The sequence below is a fragment of the Lissotriton vulgaris genome, chromosome 6 (assembly GCF_964263255.1).
Source record: "Lissotriton vulgaris chromosome 6, aLisVul1.2, whole genome shotgun sequence".
Taxonomy (NCBI): domain Eukaryota; kingdom Metazoa; phylum Chordata; class Amphibia; order Caudata; family Salamandridae; genus Lissotriton; species Lissotriton vulgaris.
In genome coordinates this window covers 1,732,909,381-1,732,927,963 of record NC_141694.1, presented here as the reverse complement: position 1 = coordinate 1,732,927,963, position 18,583 = coordinate 1,732,909,381, and the positions used below count along the sequence as shown (strand labels likewise).

The following is an 18,583-nucleotide window of genomic DNA, read 5'->3' as shown; positions in this document are numbered from 1 at the left end:
CACAATCCGTGTAGTGAACAAAAAATTCCTCAAATCTTTCAGACATCAGTCATTCCACATTCATACTCACATTCCTTATAAAACATGACGGACACTGTACATGTGGTATGAAACAAACAGGGGAGTGAAAAAAGGTCAAAAGACAGTCAGAAGCAATTAAGGAACAACTAAAGACTGTTATTCAAGATACTTAATATCAAAACAGTTATAAAACAGGATGAATATGTACATTTCAGTTTAACCATAGACCTAACAAAGAAGGTACACAAGGTCGACGCGTTTCGAATCGGACCCTTTGTCCGATTCTCATCAGGACCAGAGAATCTGAAAAAGGAAAAAATATTTCCTTTAGTATGTAACAGTCTTTAGTTGTTCCTTAATTGCTTCTGACTTTGTCTTTTGACCTTTTTTCACTCCCCTGTTTGTTTCATCCCACATGTACAGTGTCCGTCATGTTTTATAAGGAATGTGAGTATGAATGTGGAATGACTGATGTCTGAAAGATTTGAGGAATTTTTTGTTCACTACACGGATTGTGTGTCCTATTCCGTAATTCTTTTCTCTTATTAATTTTGGTCTTTTATATATATATATATATATACAAGAAAAGTATTTTGTTACTTCTGGTTGTGTTATCAAAAAAAACATTTTCTATTGAAAAGAAATAAATATATTTGATATGTTTCAACAGTCGACTAACAATTGAATCTTTGTTAGTTTGGATCCCAATTAGGTGGGTATTTTTGCAAAATTGGATACAGTACTGGCACCCTCTTTGTTTATTCTAGTTAATTATATCATGTCACAATCCACTTCACAGGAAAAAATGAGACGCACTCCAGTAGTCTTTATCAGCATTCAGTTTTTATTGCCAAATTTCCATCTTCTAGGCAAAAAGCTAGCAGATCTACGTGTTTCGGTATCACTGATACCTTGCTCACGATCAACCTCACGCTCATTCTCCCGATGTTTAAAACATTTAAAAAAATGAATACATCATTTCCTGTCATGTGATTAGAGCGTTGAGTATGCATTATGGATGCTGTAGTTTATATTAAAGTGCAGTGTTATTCAACCTAAACTTATAGCCACTATATAAAGTGCAAATTAATAAAGTGATTCATAATGAAAATGTGGGAAAGAAATCAGTACTAATCCCATGTTAAAAAGATTGTATGTCCCAATTTTTTGAGGTTTTAACTCAACCATACGCCTTTGCATGCCCCCTCCAGTGGGGCTGCTTATTTTTATCAGTTTTCAAAATGTACTCATTTTCTTATTTCCCCTCAGTGCGACATTATTAATTTTCGATGGTTTAGGACCAGTTCTCAGTGTTCACATTATTTATACGATTTCATGTAACCCACTTCTATTTTCTTATTGTTAAACTTTTTTTAAGACTTCTTTATATATATTTACGTATAAATGAATGTACAACTCCTCCGATTGGTTCAGGCCATGTGGATTCAGAGTTCGTAATTTCAAGATGTGGCGGGACTCCTTCTGACGTAGGAGTTTCTCCCTGTCCCCACCTCGTGTTTTCTTCGGTATTGTCTCAATGCCATAAAATTTCAACAATTTCCAGTCACTGTCATGATATTATTCCATATGTTTGGCAATTGCGTTTGATCTATCTTTATGTACTGTGGCTCTCACTAGCTCCATTATTCATTTTTTCAGTTCACAGATCGTGCTGCCCACATATAGCAGCGCACACGGACATTCCACCACATATACAGTATATGAAGTTTTACAGGTTATTACTTGCCGTATCTCCTACATTTTGCCATTGCCCATTTTCACTTCTTTTATCTGCTTTGCTGTTTGGCAGACTTTACATCCATGACATTTTAAGAAACCTTTCGTTTTTAGCCATGTTTCTTTTTTCTTTGCTTGAAAATGACTGTGAATTAGATGATCTTTCAAATTTTTCGCTCGCCCGTAGGTCACAGTTGGATGTTTTCCCACTATCTTGCTCACGGTTTCATCAAGATGTAAAATCTTCCAGTTTTTTCTTAGGATTTGCACAATTTCCTTGTTTTCTTTTGAAAAATCCATTATTAATCTGATTGGCTCTGGGGCAAGCTTCTCTTCCTTACTTCGACGGAAATGGAGCCAGCATTGGCAGTCGAAGATTCGGAGGCTTTCTTAACACTACTGAACCTAAATGTGAACGAGGGAGATGAGAACATTAAGTCAAGCTTGTGAACAATCAGGAGTAAAGGTGTATAGTTGAGTGAAAACCTCAAAAAATTGGGACATACCATCTTTTTAACATGTGATTAGTTCTGATTTCTTTCCCACATTTTCATTGTGAATCACTTTATTAATTTGCACTTTATATAGTGGCTATAAGTTTAAGTTGAATAACACTGCACTTTTTTAATATCTACAGCATCCATAATGCATCCTCAACGCTCTAATCACATGACAGGAAATGATGTATTCATTTTTTAAATGTTTTAAACATCGGGAGAATGAGCGTGAGGTTGATCGTGAGCAAGGTATCAGTGATAGCATAATGCGTAGATCTGCTCGCTTTTTGCCTAGAAGATGGAAATTTGGCAATAAAAACTGAATGCTGATAAAGACTACTGGAGTGCGTCTCATTTTTTCCTGTGAAGGGGATTGTGACGTGATATATTTATTTATATATATATGGCTTCTTAACTCCCGCAGAGACCTTCAGGGAAACTGCAGACCAACAAAATTGGCTAATGGATTTACCAAATGCAAAAGTTGCAAGGCATGTCCGTTTGGAGTAAATAAAAAAAAAACATACAAAACCCTTTCAGTGAAAGAGAAATCAAAATAACAAAGTTCTTCCACTGTAAAACTGACTATGCCATATATGTATTAGAATGCTCCTGCAATCTGAAATACGTGGGAAATACTAAGCTTCCAGCCAATAAAAGAATTTTACAACATATCAGGGCGATAAATAATCCTGACCCATCATATCCACTGGCAAGACATTTTCGAGAAACACATGACAGTAACTTGAAACATTTTTCATATTACCTTATTGATGCACTGCCCATCAATAGAAGGGATGGGGACAGAGAGGGAACCCTGAGAAAATTGGAGACCAGATACATCCTGAAACTCGACAGCAAGTCCCCAGGAGGCCTCAATACAACGGAGGATCTGTTTACTTGCCTCCAGTAATCGAATATATATATGTCTTTACAGGAGCTCAACAGTCCTCCATGGTCTACTTACCTGTCTGCCGTCACCATGGGTGCTCATGGGAAACACAGATGAGCCCCAAAAGGGGATGTTAATTCGTATTTTACAGTAACTATAGGAGCTTGCCACAATAACCTAAACTACGATAGTGTTTTTTTAAACAATTATAGGACGCAAGTATGGTGAAAATGCTGTACTAATGTAAGTGCCATTAGTACAGCAGGTACACTGCATTATGCAGTGATGCGTTATATTGAAATTCCATATTCAAGGATGCTGGTTTTTTAAATATTGTGGTTTTAAAAATCTTTTTAATGAATAATCTATTTATATACTTATTTATGTATTCATTAATATACTGCTGCTATCAATGACATTATGATTTTTTACTATGTTTATCAATTCTTATTGATTATGTATGTAAACGGGAAGAGGAATAATATTTATGATAGACTTGAAAGAGAATTGTCAATTTTGTGAATGGCACAGCTTCAGTGTACAGAGGCCCTATGTGAAATCAGGGGGTAGTATTATTTCTCCAGTATTAGGGGTGTCTTTCATAGATTTCCATGCTTGAATATTCCCCGTCGTCGAAGTGGGAGTCCCACTGTACATAAAATAGCAGGAATATATGCATATATAAGTAAAATTATTATAATTATAAAAAATACATATACATGAATATAAAATACAGTAAACTCAAAAGTACCATAGAATTGAATAGGCCCGTAGAAAGCCTAAGGGAGAAAACTCAACTTGGTAACATATCGGTGTCATTATGTTTTGGTCCAAATTCCAGCCAATCAGGCTGCAGTTCCCTCTAGAACCTTCTCCTCAGAAGCCCAAGACCTCAGATTTTCTACCGCACGTCGTGTGAAGGGAGTCTCCCTGAGCTCTGCTAAGTTTTTTCTTCAACTCTAGCTGTTATTTCTTCATAAATGTCTTCAAATAAGAAATCTTTGTTTAAAGCCTGCCCTTCCTGTGGTAAACTGCGCCTTTTCCATGAGGATCCTCACAGTAAATGCATTTACTGTCTCTACCCAGACCACGAGGTTAAGAACTGTAAGTACTGTCGCACTTTTCCTCCAAAGACTCTGAGGGATAGAGAGGCCCGTCTCCTTCTGTGGCTACAGAAGTTGAAGACTTCAGAGTCTGTGGTTTCTGATGTGGAGAGTTTTTCTTCAGGCATTTCTAGATCCTCTCAGAAGCCTGGGTCTGAAACTGAAGTTCCATCTACTTTTCTTAAGAAGAGTAGACTGTTGGAATCCTCCAGGATTGTTTCCCCACAGGATTTGCTTCAGGGCACGTCTACGGGACCTAGTTCTCTGACGTCCGCGCCCAAAGCCTTGCCTTCCTCTCTGAAATCCGGCATGGGCTCGTCGACGGGCTCGTCGACGCGCCCGTCGACGTCTTCAGCGACGATGAAGTCTGTAACCTCTACGTCGACGACGACATGTTCTATGTCATCCACTGCTGCGTCGGCGACGATCACCTCGTCGACGACAGCCCAAGAGACGAGACCCATTACGTCGATTGTTAAGATGTCGTCGACGAGTGTCAAGTCGATGCCGTCGACGAAGAAATCATCGTCGACGCTCCCATCGTCGACGCGAACACCATCGACGGTTCCGTCGTCGAAGCAAATACCGACGACTAAGACCAAATCATCTAAAAGAAGCTCGTCGACGGACATCGCATCAGCGACGACGACTCGGTCTACGGCTCAGGTTGGCCATACGACTACTGCTGTTACATCAACAAGCTCGTCGGCATCTCATCCTCCTCCGGCCTCAGCTACCACTTTTACAGTGATTACCGCTTCTACCTTGAGGACTGTGCCTCTCATTCAAATAAGTCCAATAAGGAGTGGAGCACGTCTTCCTGAAAAATTGTTTCAATCAGGTGGCGAAGAATCCGACCATGAATCGGAGGTGGAACAACTGTTCGGGCAGGCATCTAGTCCATCTGACTTGCACATTAAGTGCCAGGAGTAAAGTGATGAGGGCGACTAAGAGGAATACGTCGAAAGTGGGAATGATTTATTTCCTGTTGACGAAGCAGAGACAGTAACTTCAGAACCTGTTACACAAATACCTTTATCTTTAGTCACAAATTTACAGCACATGCTTGATGACTATAACCGCAGGTTCCCTCCATCTACACCTGCCTCCCTAGCATCACAACTTCCTCCCCAACCTCAACCTAAATCCCTACAAGCACCTGCTCCGGTTCCACCCGCGTCACCGGAAAGAACTCGACCTGACACTGACAATGAGGATCCTGCTCCTCACGACACTGATGACGACGATGATGTCGATATGAATGAGTGGGTTAATTACAGGGCTCAAACACCTTCCACTCCGGCCACCTCACCTCTTGCATCGCCTCCAGTGGACATTGCAAACTTCCATAATTTAATGGTCAGTGCAGCGAAACGCTTTCATCTCACTGTCGAGAAACAGCAACATGAAAGTGAATGCTTCCTGTATGATTTTAAGGACGTTTCACAAAGACAATCCCACACAATTCCAATTATTGACTTTATTTGGTCAGAGGGACTTAAACTCATGGAACATCCTAACTCAGTACCTGCAGTCTTGCCCAGATTAGAAAAAAAATGTAAGGCTCCAGCGTCCGCTCCAGCCTGTTTAGTGTCACAGCCAAAAGCAGAGTCGGTTATTACTCAGGCATCACAGAAAAGATCTCGTAATCCGGCTACACCACTCACGTCTCCTCCTGATCAGGAAGGCCGCCTGTTGGACTCTATAGGAAAAAAGTTCACTACAATGGCGGCCACTACTGTCAGAGCGGCAAATACCTTGGCAATTCTGGGTCATTACGACCGCCAAATGTGGTCAGATTGCCGCACTGATTCCTCAAATGCCTGAGGCCATCCGTGCAGAAGCGCAGGCTATTATCCAAGAGGGAGAGGTAATTTTGTCTGAAATTATCGAATGTGTGCTCGACATTTCATCCACAGGCTTTCGCCAATTAGCAGGGACAGCAGTCTTGAGGCGTCAAGGCTGGCTGAAATCTACAACATTTCGCCCAGAAGTACAAGCAAAAGTCCTCGACTTACCATACGATGGAGAGTCTTTATTTGGCAAGCATGTAGGTGATGCTCTTGAGGCGATCAAAAAGGACACTGACACCGCAAAGTCCTTGCCTACTCTCCAATATAAAAAGCGGCCCTTCCGGGGGGCACGAGGTAGAGGCGGTGGCTCCTCTACTTTTCGTGGATCAGGCCAGTATCGCTCATACAATACCTACAGCGATAACCGGCAGAGGTTCTTACCAAAACCAGAATCGTCAGTCTTCCTCCAGACCATACCAACGGGAAACAACTTATAGAGGTGGCGCAAACAACAAATAACAGTGACAGTCTCAGTTCCTTTCATCTGCCAACTGTGCATCTTGGAGGTCGCATCTCAAAGTACTTTTGCAAATGGTCCGAAATCACCTCCGACCAATGGGTCCTGGACGTTATCTCCAAAGGCCATACCCTGGAGTTCACAAAATTCCCTCCCACTCGTCCACCTTCGGGGCCACCCTCGGTGCTACCCTCCCACCACCTCAAAGAACTCTTGGCCCAGGTAAAATTAATGATCCAAAAAGGGGCCATCGAGGTAGTGCCGCTAGGTCAACGCGGCAAGGGATTCTATTCCCGGTTTTTCTTAGTAAAGAAAAAGTCATGAGAATGGCATCCAATTTTGGATTTACGGGCCCTGAACAAATTCATCATTTGCAAAACCTTTCAGATGTTAACTCTGCTTCAAATCCCGAATTACCTCAATCCAGGGGAATTCTTCTAAACGATCGACCTCCCGGACGCATATTTCCATGTGCCAATTCACCCCAGACACAGGAAGTATCTACGCTTCACAGCACTTCACCTGCACTTCCAATTCAAGGTCCTACCATTCGGCCTCCGTTCAGCACCGAGGGTCTTTACCAAGATCATGGCCCCGGTAGCTGCCTTTCTACGCCTACGAGGCATACAATTTTATCCATACCTGGACGATTGTCTCATAAAAGCTCCGAATCTTCAACTGGCAATCCAGCATACACAGTCTTGCCGCTCCCTGTTTCAAGACTTGGGCCTTTCCATCAATTGCCAGAAGTCACACTTTCGCCCATCTCAACGGCGAGATTTTCTAGGAGCCTCTCTAGATTTTCATCTGGCAATGGTTTTTGTCTCCCAGGAACGACAAGACTGTATGCTACAGATGGTACGATCGCTCCAGTCAAAACTGTACGTTTCAGTCCGGATGTTGAAATCATTCCTCGGCATGGCTTCTTCTGCCATACAGTTGATTCCCCACTGCAGATTACATATGAGGGTCATTCAAGAGGAGTTAGACAAGCAGTGGAAGCAGATTTCAGGATCGTTCAACGACAAGATCCTTCTTACGCCTCGCATCCAAAAGGCTCTAGAGTGGTGGGCTCACCCTCCAAACATTTCAAAAGGTCGGTCTTTTCAAGACACTACTCCAACTCTGACCCTTACAACCGATGCATCCCTGGAGGGCTGGGGAGCACATCTCGAAGGCCTGTCAGTACAAGGAAAATGGACCGCGGTCCAACGCACTTGGCATATAAATCGCCTGGAGCTTCTGGCGATCTTCCTGGCCCTGAAGTCTTTTCAACGGATCGTTCAAGGTCCATCTCTGTTGGTAAGAACAGACAACATCACCAGCATGCATTACCTGGACAAGCAGGGCGGCACCAGGTCCCTTTTGCTTTCCCAACAAGCACAGGAGATATGGAATTGGGCAATTCATCACCAGATTCATCTCACTGCCATACATGGGCCGGGTGTTTCCAATGTTCTGGCGGACACACTCAGCAGGTCTTTCTCGGACAACCACGAGTGGGAACTCAATCAACCAACTCTGGAGTTCATTTTCCGCCAGTGGGGCTATCCGCAGATAGATCTTTTTGCGACTATCACCAACAAGAAATGCCAACGCTTTGCAAGTCTTCATTCCCACAGAGAGTCGAGCGGAAATGCATTTTCGATCAGCTGGTTGAACGCATTCAGCTACGCTTTTCCTCTGCTTCCTCTATTTCCACGCTTGTTGCACAAGATGAGGCTTCAACCCTGTCAAGTCATCTTGATTGCACCCAAGTGGCCGAGGCGCCCATGGTTCCCGGACCTTCTCTTGTTCTCCCAGAGCGAGCCAATTCCGCTTCATCCGTTGCCTCACCTCCTCACGATGCAGCAGGGGCGGCTTTGCCATCCTGATCCAGCATACCTCCAACTTCATGCCTGGAACCTGAGCACCATGAATTTGCGCGTTTGAACATCGACACAGACTGTAGAAAGCTTAAAGTTTCTCACATGAAAAGTTGCCCTATTGCTCGCCTTGACGTCATCTAGGCGTGTCAGTGACATTCAGGCATTCACAATTCAACCTCCTTTTCTCCAGTTCTCAAAGGAGGCTGTTACACTACGTACTAATCCTACATTTATTCCGAAAGTTCCCAGTGATTTTCATCTCAATGAACCGGTCATTTTAAAGACTTTCTTTCCAGATCCACAAACTCCTGCAGAACGTTCATTACATTCCCTGGATATAAAACGTTGCCTCAAGTTTTATATTCAGCGCACTGCATCCTTCAAGAAATCTGATCAACTGTTCGTGGCCTATGGTTCGGCCTCTAAAGGACAACCTGTTACCAAACAAACTATTACTAGGTGGATTTCTTCCACTATTGCATTTTGTCATCAGCGAGCTGGCAAGCCTCTTCCAGCTCCAGTACGTGCTCATTCAACTAGAGCTGTGTCAGCTTCTACTGCCCTTTTTGCGGGGGTACCTCTGCGACACATCTGCAGAGCTGCTACGTGGTCGAGCAGTCATACTTTTACAAAGCACTACTGTCTGCAGTCAACAGATGCCGCAGATGCAGTAGTAGGACAAGCGGTGCTGCGGAATCTTTTCCATTAAATGTGAGCCTCTGTTGCTACCCTCCTGTCATAAAGGTTATCTCTCTTAATATGATATGTCTATTATATGCTTGAAATTACTGTTACCTTTATGACTTATATGATGATTACTGCTTTCTACTCTTATTTAAGCATGTGAATCTATGAAAGACACCCCTAATACTGGAGAAGAACATAAGTTACTTACCTGTAAACTGTGGTTCTCCAGTATTGGTGTCTTTCATAGATTCACATGCGACCCTCCCATCCTCCCCTCAGAGGCTCCCTTCTCCTCAGGCACTTTGGTTACTCTGTGCTACAAAAATCTGAGGTCTTGGGCTTCTGAGGAGAAGGTTCTAGAGGGAACTGCAGCCTGATTGGCTGGAATTTGGACCAAAACATAATGACACTGATATGTTCCCAAGTTGAGTTTTCTCCCTTAGGCTTTCTATGGGCCTATTCATTTCTATGGTACTTTTGAGTTTACTGTATTTTATATATATGTATATGTATTTTTTATAATTAGAATAATTTTACTTATATATGCATATATTACTGCTATTTTATGTACCGTGGGACTCCCACTTCGACGACGGGGAATATTCAAGCATGTGAATCTATGAAAGACACCAATACTGGAGAACCACAGTTTACAGGTAAGTAACTTATGTTCTTCCATGTCTAACAGTCCGTACCAATCACCAATTGCACTTTGTCACTTTAAAAGGGGTGGAAAAACAAATCAAGGTCCAGCTCTAGCAAGACCTAATCGGGGAGCGATTAGGTCGTAGAGAGACAGTTTTACCACCTTCTTATCTTTGCTGGTTACACGCTTTGACAGACTCAAAGTTTATTGTGTTTTGAGTGTATTTGTTTAGGGGAACTACTTCTTGCAGATCTTTAAATTTCTTGGATCCCCCCCTTCATGGTTATTTTGTGCTACAAATTACGAAGCATAACAGGGGTCTTCTTCAGGACGAAGATGTGTCCTATCAACACCCAAGCCAAAATTAGCAATTACAGATTCTTCTCAATTCAGAATAAATCAATCAAGGCGATGCGGCAACCAGTCCTGTCCTACAAGCGAAAGGTGCGGGTAACTTGGCCAATTGCTCTGGATCCTTGTGTATTGCAAGAAGGTAAAACTCCTTTAATTTTATCCTAGAGATAGGGCTAGAGAGTCCTTGCAAGGAAATCATGCTTATAAGTCTATGGCCAAAGGAATAGTGTCAACCAGAGAACCTGATTTCTTAAAGCAGACTTCCTCAGCAGGCAGGACATAGTGAACCACTAATGGTAAGTGGTTGGCCTAAGTACTGTATGGCCCAGTTTAGGGCATCTCCTGTTGGGTAGCAACTGCTCCACCTCTGTGAAACCCCTAATCTTGATTTCTCAGAGCATGTTTGCCAGTTAGATGCTCTGGGAAATCATCAAGATTTGGAGATTCACAGAGGTGGATCGGTTGCGACCCAACAGGAGATGCCTTAAACTAGGCCATACAGTACCTAGGTTTGTTGGCTCTCTGCATTGCACCATCGTGGCTCTGCTGATGAGTGGACCTTCTGTCTCAGCAGAATTGGGACTGTCCCAGTATTTGAGAAACCTTCTACTCTGTATTAAATACAATTATTGGAAAATACCCAATCACCCCTGTGAACCTCCTAGCTCCCTCTCATAGTTATCAAGTCTATTAATAAGAGTACCTGAATTAGCTGTGCGAGAACAAACTTGTGGATGGTGCTTGAGGGGGATGTGTGTGTATGGAGAGTGGGAAAGAGGTCTCTGCCTATGCAGGACTTTGAATCTGGTGAGGTTGTGTCCCAATCCATTGCCTGTTACTCCAGAAACTAGAATAGCCTCTCCTTACCATAACATTTTTTCACAAAGTGAGCCTAGCGTTTAATCAATTCCTCCAAACTATTGGGTATTATCACAAGAACTATGCATAGAAAGGAAATACAAAAATTCCATATTCTGCGAAGCCAGTTATTTGTCCCCATTAACTCACACCCCACCAACTCACAAAGACTTAGGTGGGGAAACGACCAAGAGTAAGTAAAGGATGAGCATTTGCGGCGTATTTTTTGGGAGGGACATAATCTGCCTTATAAAAATATTTTCTGTACTAATTAGATCGTTTGTTGGTGTATGGCCCCAGAGTTCCGCCCCATAGAGGGACGAGGACCTTGACTGAACGCTAAAGATTTCAAGAGGGGCACTTATTATTTTTGCAACACATTTTTTGGGGACTTTTAAAATGCCCCCAACAGCCTGCATTAGTTTTAAATTCGCCTTGACTTTTTGGGGGACCCACCCCATTTTGTCATTCAGCGTTAGACCCAGATACTCACAGGTGGGGACCCTATCCAAAGGCTTACCCTCCATCATAGGGTGAGGACAGTTGGTGGTATTGGCGTTAAAAGCCATATACTTGGTTTTATCAATATTGACCACCAAGTTCCTTTTTTTGCAGAAAATAGTAAACTGATTTAACACCCGCTGCATGCCCATCAGCGATTTAGAAAGCAGCAGGGTGTCTGCAAATATAAGAGCAGGGAATCTTTGAGAGGCTAGTTTGGGGGAGTCAATATCTTTAATGGCCAGGAGTTTGTCTATGAGCCCATTAAGAAAAAAGGCGAACACAGCCCTGTCGAACACCCTTTTCAACCAGAAATGGGCCCGTTGATTGTCCGTTCTTACCAAATCGAACTCTGGCACATGTCCCTTCGTGGAGGAGTTTGAATTGATAGCATAGATATGGTGGAACTCCCATTGATAACAGTATGTTCCAGAGTTGATTACTATCCACCACATCAAATGCGGACTTCAAGTCCACAAAGGTCAGATAGAGGCTACCCCCGTCCAATACAACCTGCTTCCAATGCAGGACTTGGAGCCTGAAGAGTTGATCGATAGTTGAAATTTTAGCCGAAAGCCCACTTGAAGCGGGGTCAGGATACTATTCTCATCAATCCAGTCCTGCAAACGTTGCAAGAGAAGCCGAGCAAAGATTTTCTGGCTCACATCAATGAGGCTAATAGGCCTATAATTAGACGGTTCAAGCGGGGAACCCTTTTTATAAATGGGAATTATCTTCGCGCCCATCCAAGTAGATGGTAACTGTAAACCCTGGAGGATAGCATTAAACAGTAATAACCGGTAAGGAGCCCATACTATCTGGTCATCTTTGAAAAGATCACCTGGGATCCGGTCTAACCCTGGGGCTTTATTCTGTTGGAGGCTTTTTAGTGCTGTTTGAACTTCCATTAACGTACAGGGTGGCGTACCCCACGTCTGGTCAATGGTCAATAGGCTGGGCGGGGGTTCACTATTCTTATTCAGGGTAGTAGAGTAGAGCTCTTTAAAATAAAGTGCCCATGATTCTTCGGGAATATTTGGGTCGATCGAGGCTTTACCCTCAGTTTTCAGTTTTCCCGGTATAAACGAGATTCCAGAAGGTCCTTGAATCTTTAATGATGAGCGCAGCCCTAATGGCTTGCCATCGTTCTGTTTCCCATTCTGATTTTGCGCTATGAATGATTTTCTTATATGCCTGCCTAGCTTCTGAGACACATACCTTATTGCCTTGTTTAAGGGCTTTAAGGAGTGCACTCTTGGCGTCCCTGCAGCCCCTAGTGAACCAGGGGTTTGTATCCTCTGGCTTTTCAGCTTGGTAGGGGCTGCTTTGTAAAAGGAATCCGCCAAGGTAGCGACTAATTCCTTGTGGATTCCACCTTTATCACCACCCACGCCATTAGCTAAGGAATTACCAAGGATGAGGTTTACCCTTTCAAATTGGGGAAGGATACTCTGATACAGAAAAGCCATATGTTCTCTTGACTGCTTGATCGTTGCCCAACGGACGCGCCTTCCGCCTTGCACCACTTTTAGATCACAGTTTATGGATGTAGCATCGTCAAGACCCTCATTCACTAACTGAAGATCCAAATCGATTGTCAGGGGATCATGATCGCTCTCCATGCGTCTAGGTATGGTAAAGTCTAGAATCCTGTGCCAAAGTTCCAGACTAGCCAGAAAATAGTCAATCACGGAGGCATGACCCATTCCCCTATAAGTCGGTTGCCCCGGGGAATCCCAGCGAAATCGCCCGTTGCAAGCTCTTATGGAGAAGTGAGGGAGGTGAGCTGAAGAACCAGGGGGGTCCAGCCTTTGGCGCAATACATACTCTGGGTGGAATTGACCAAATTTCATCTTCCTCTGAAGAGATGGAAGGGACGCCACTAAGGGATTCATAGTGACAATTAAAGTCACCTCCGATCAACAGAGTGATCTCACCTGGGAGAAATTCCAATAGAGTGATTAGAGACTCTTAAGGTCTGAGAAATTCCGCTGTGCCGTACAGGCTGCAAATAGATGTTAATTAGTGCAAATTTGGGTAGTTTCTTGTGGCTCGTGAGAATACATATACGGTCTGGGCTATTTGTATTCATTCTTTTAGCCGTGAGGCCAAGATGTATACCCACCCAAATGCACAACCCACCTGATGGTCTTCCTTTCGAGCCCTTAATGGCTTGTTCCGCATAGGTAATAAATCCCATTCTATGTAGGGGGGTTAGAGCCTATGTTTCCTGGAATAAGCAGATCCCATGAAGACCTACAAATGCACACCAATCCGGATTATCTATGTTGGTTGCTAAACCTGCAATATTCCAGGAACAAATTTTCAGGGATTTGTCCCGGGGCGACATGTTTCCCAGATTGACCTGCGGCTTTGAATAATCATGACCACCCCTATTATTAAAAGGGGTAGAATCTGAAAGTTCAGCACACACTGTTTGGCCACCATCTGAAAAAGTTGTTGATTGGCCCATAGATGCTACATGATAAATTGGCCCGACCGCATACTCACTCAAAATTCGGGCAGGATTTCACCGAGGATCGTATCTTCCACGGTTATTGACGGGGGGTCTAATGTCCCAACATACTCCCCGAGATTTTTAGACCTCTGCTGAACTGTAGTGGGCTGTGACAACACATAGTGGGCACCCTTAGTCAGTCGACCTGGTCTAGGGGGCTAAACCTATTGGTTACCGGGAAACCTAGAACTTCATTACTGCCCCCCCCCCCACCACACAAACCCTCTTCATTATACCTAGTATCCAGTTGTGGCTGCCGTTGAGCAGAAAACCTAGAGTGGTGAGTGAAGGAGGTTTTTGGTGGGGGATAAAAATAACTTAGCTTCATGGTTTTAATTTTGGAAACTACACAGTTAGGATTGCTCCTACAGACATCATCCACCACCATAGAATTTTGGAAATTAATAATTACGCAGTCCCCATCCACATCTTTAGTTTTGGAACCCACCCAACCAACCCTTCTGGCAAACACAATTTGTGATCACACATTCCTTGGCAGTGGTCTGCAAGTGTTCAGCCAATGTATCGCTTTGTTTTTAAGTTCCGTGTATGATTCCATTTGGTCAATTGTCAGTTTGGGGACCGGAGTTGGCGAGCTAGAAGGAAGAACTCAAAGTGGTATTGGGTTCTTTAGGTGCCAATAAGATCCCCTGGCTCTCATTTGTTAGGCAGTCTTTTATTTCAATTGGGCTAGAGAACCTCTGGACTACTCCCGAGGTTTCTAGCGCCGCTATTTCTAAGAAAACACTTGCCCTATCAATAAAGGATCATAACCTAACGAAAGTACTTGTCGCCGCCAAAAATCCAAGCCTAACCTACGAGTTCCTCAACTTTAAGCCACATTATGGATTAGAGTCTGAATTAGATGCTATACAACCTACTCTAGCCAAGAAGCTATTTTTACAATTCAGATATGGAACCCTGCCCCTGCATGCACTCATCGACAGGTGGTCGGGAGGCCCACCCCGCCCATGCCCAGGATGTAGGAAGGAGGAGGAATCCCCTCTTCATGTTATACTTTTCTGTCCTTCATATGCTGTGATACGGAAGAAGTGGGTCATCCAGTTATGTAAAAACCTGGGTATCAGGAATTATCTCGTCTTTTATAGGATTTTGAGAACCGATACTAGTCCTGTGATAGTTGCTCCAGTTGCAAAGTTCCTGTTCTCAATGTGGCAAATACGTAGGAAATTAAGTAGCTAACCCTGTAATGTCTCTGTATTAATTAAATTATGTAGATCTCGGGAATGAATTTGTGCAATACATGTAATTTTACTTTTCTTTTAACATCACTCAGATTTAATTTAAAATGTTATAAATCTTAAATTGTACTTTCCCATTATGATATTTTGCAGTGTTGATGTATTTTAAATTAACTGGATTGTGATTGAATGTAATTTTAAAATTGATGGATGAATATCTGAAATCAGCATTTTTTTTAACATACATGTGCTTTTATGGTTATATCCAACCGAAATAAAGTTTTCTGAACCTCAATGCCATTAACACCAACATGAAGACTAAAACCACCAGCATTGAGACTTCAATTATAACCGTGAATGTGAAGTGACTTTTCATGCGTGGTCATGAGTAGAAAGCCTAATAAAGGATGTGACTTGTCTGAAAAGATTGCTCTCATCCACTGCCGAGGGGTTGGTGCTCCAATACCGTGCAGTTATGAGCATACTTTAAGTTGTAGTGGCCATCAATCTAGTACTGGTGGGCACTTGATGTAAGCTATGGTGAAAATGATAAATGCCACAAGACTTGACTAATGATACATGCAAGATAGTGCTCTGAACTTGTAGTGTGGCTACTGGGGTTTTGACATCTTTGATCACGTTTTGAGATCTGTGTTACAGAAAGGCATTGCAAACTTTAGTAAGAAGATCATGGCTACTTAGAGTCTACCAATAAGACAGGAATTAACTATTTGTAAAGCCAAGCCACACTCAGTTACCCTGTCAACTTCAACACACTGATAGAAACTATACTCCCCAGAGAAGGTGTTGCTAGATCATTCCAGGGAGGCATTATAAAATGTTCAGTGAGCCTGAGTGCATATCTATTAAAGAGGATCTTCTGGGACAGGTATGCAGGGGTGGGCTATGGTTTTTTTCATGTAAAGGGGTAAAGTGCTTGGGTTACAGTTTTTTAAATAAACAGATTCTATGATGAGCTGTATGAATTGCCTGTTTTCCCTTCACCCATCTAGGTCTCAAATGTGTTGAAATGGGCGCTTGCAAAGTAAATAGAACTCATTGCAATCTACCCATAGGTGGGCTATATAGTACTGCATTATCAACACTGTGGCATCTGTTTGCAGTGCTTTGTGAGCTGGGTGACAATATGTAAATATATGAAGTGCCTACTGACAGTTAACAGTAAGAAGCATTAAACCCTAAATTGCAAAAAATGTAAGTGATGTAGGTTTACATGTGCTGTCTCCATCTAATCTCTGGATACAGCAAGAAGGGCAACCAATCATTCACATGTGTCTAACGGACTAATCCCTAAAAACAATTACCTGCAAGTTAACTCTTTGAAAACAATCCAGAGTCATATACATGGCCTAAGGTCCGTTAAATGTTCAGTTACTCCAGAGATAGGTTTACACTATACATAAACCACTGCATAGGTGCTTACTAATTTCACTCTACTTTCTAGTGTACTGGGTTCTGTAGGTGATTGTCAGAGAAGCCGGCTTCTCTACCACCCCTAACATTAGCAAGGGAAACATCCATAGATTGTCAGATCAGTTAACTTTCCTCTGCATGCTTTTTCAAAAGACTAAGGACAACCCCACAGTTCAGCACTTGGTAGGCCCTGCAACTAGGAAATGTACTGCTAACTTTAAAATATATTTTTATATATGTAAGAGATCTTGAGTACCTTTTGCAAGTTGCCTGAACATAATTGAAATAGTCTGGTTCACGTTGACCACTGTACCCATAACTGGATACATTGGATTCATTTGTTTAAAAAATCCTTGTGATCTGTTTTAGTGTGGTCTAATTATTAATTTTGCTTTATCCTCTACATAGGAAACAATTTCCATGTTATACACAACAGATTTTGACAGAGCACTGCAACGAGGTGTGGTTCTGTAAATTTTCTAACGATGGCACAAAACTAGCAACTGGCTCAAAGGACACAACAGTTATTATCTGGCAAGTGGATCCAGTAAGTATTAAACTTGCTTCTAATTTGTAAAAGTATTTGGCAAATAGCTACACTTACTATAAACTGCTTTTCCACCAACTCTTATGTTTGTATTGAGGGCTTGGGTTGAAAATATGTTACAATGTGTGCTTTAAAAATTGTTAGTCTTGTGTGAGGCATGCCCATTCAGTCCTGAGATGATCAGTGGCTATTGGACAGGTGTCTATGGAAAATGTTGTCAATTACCACTGCTGCCACAGGGTACCAATACGGTAACCCTTTAATTTCATAGCTGTTACTGAGTTCAGACGGTTGTCAGTCCTGAGATAGCAAGATCGCATGAGAGGTTACTCTAGGAGGGAGTAATGGGCTTGAGCCTGGGACGCAACATAATACAATAACACAAATTCCTTGTCAAGTCGGAGTTAATCACTGTAAGGTGAAATGGCACGGTTAAGTTTACAATACATCAGGGGATCTTTGCTTCGCAAGCAAGCCAAGATGGCTGTTTATCAAGGAGCTTTGGGTCGCAGCTTGCTACTTTGCAGTAGAATCGTGCCACTCAGGTGCACATGGCTGAATAGATAAGACTGTGAGGGATACTAGACACCCATGCACCAACAGAGAGTTGTTCATTGTTCTTCTACAACAGCATGGTCTGCGATACACCATAGTGGGCTGCATGTGAAGACGAGCCTCAGAGGCCTGTTTGCAATGGGGACTGCTGGTCAGGCTGACACTGCCCTCACTATTGGCTGGGATTAGATCTCCTCTAGGCCAGGCTGTTATGCAGACAAATGATGAAGTCTGTGTAGATCAGAAGAGAAACTTGCAGTGTGCTTCAGATTCACCCTCAATGTCTGAGTGCATGCCTGTGAATCCAGTCTGTACTGATGACTCTCCTGACTTAAGGCCTGACTCTCTATTGTTGAAGGACCTGAACCCTATTAGGTTAGAGAGCAAGTACATTGGTGTTCCTATGCTGCTGAGAGTGAACTGTCTGGTGGGTGTCTGCCCAGCTGAATGGACGACACAGAAATCCTAGTACCTACTCACTTGGTACTGTTCACTGAAGTCTATAGGACCTGACTCTGTGTATTAAACCTGAGTGGAGTATCTCTGCAACTGCCAGGGGCAAAGGAGATCAAAAGCAGGGTAAACTGATGTTTGACCAGCACGGTCCGCTCAGACAAGTAGTGACCACAAAAGATGCTGAAATTGAGTTTCCGGGCCGCAGAAGAGAAACTGAGGCAATATTGCTGGACTTGAAGGTTAGCCTCAATCAATGGACTCATAAATTGACACAGTGAAATCCTGTCTTGACCGTCTCACAGAAAGAAAAGACTGCCAAAATGTCTGGCTGGGTGAAGTGAAACAGTGTATCTCGGACCTTGAGGATGACTCCTTGGAAACTTTGTAAAAACTGTTG

At 42.8% G+C, this 18,583-nt stretch overlaps 1 protein-coding gene across 4 annotated transcripts in view; it reads left to right on the top strand.

Annotated features, from left to right (window-relative positions):
- WDR26 (WD repeat domain 26) overlaps positions 1 to 18,583 on the top strand; it is a 702,982-nt gene that overhangs the window by 326,779 nt on the left and 357,620 nt on the right. For all 4 annotated transcript variants that reach the window (XM_086927969.1, XM_086927971.1, XM_086927970.1 and 1 more), the window contains one exon: positions 17,037 to 17,175. In XM_086927969.1, the coding sequence (XP_086784095.1) occupies positions 17,037 to 17,175 (139 nt within the window). The remainder of the gene's footprint in view (positions 1 to 17,036; positions 17,176 to 18,583) is intronic.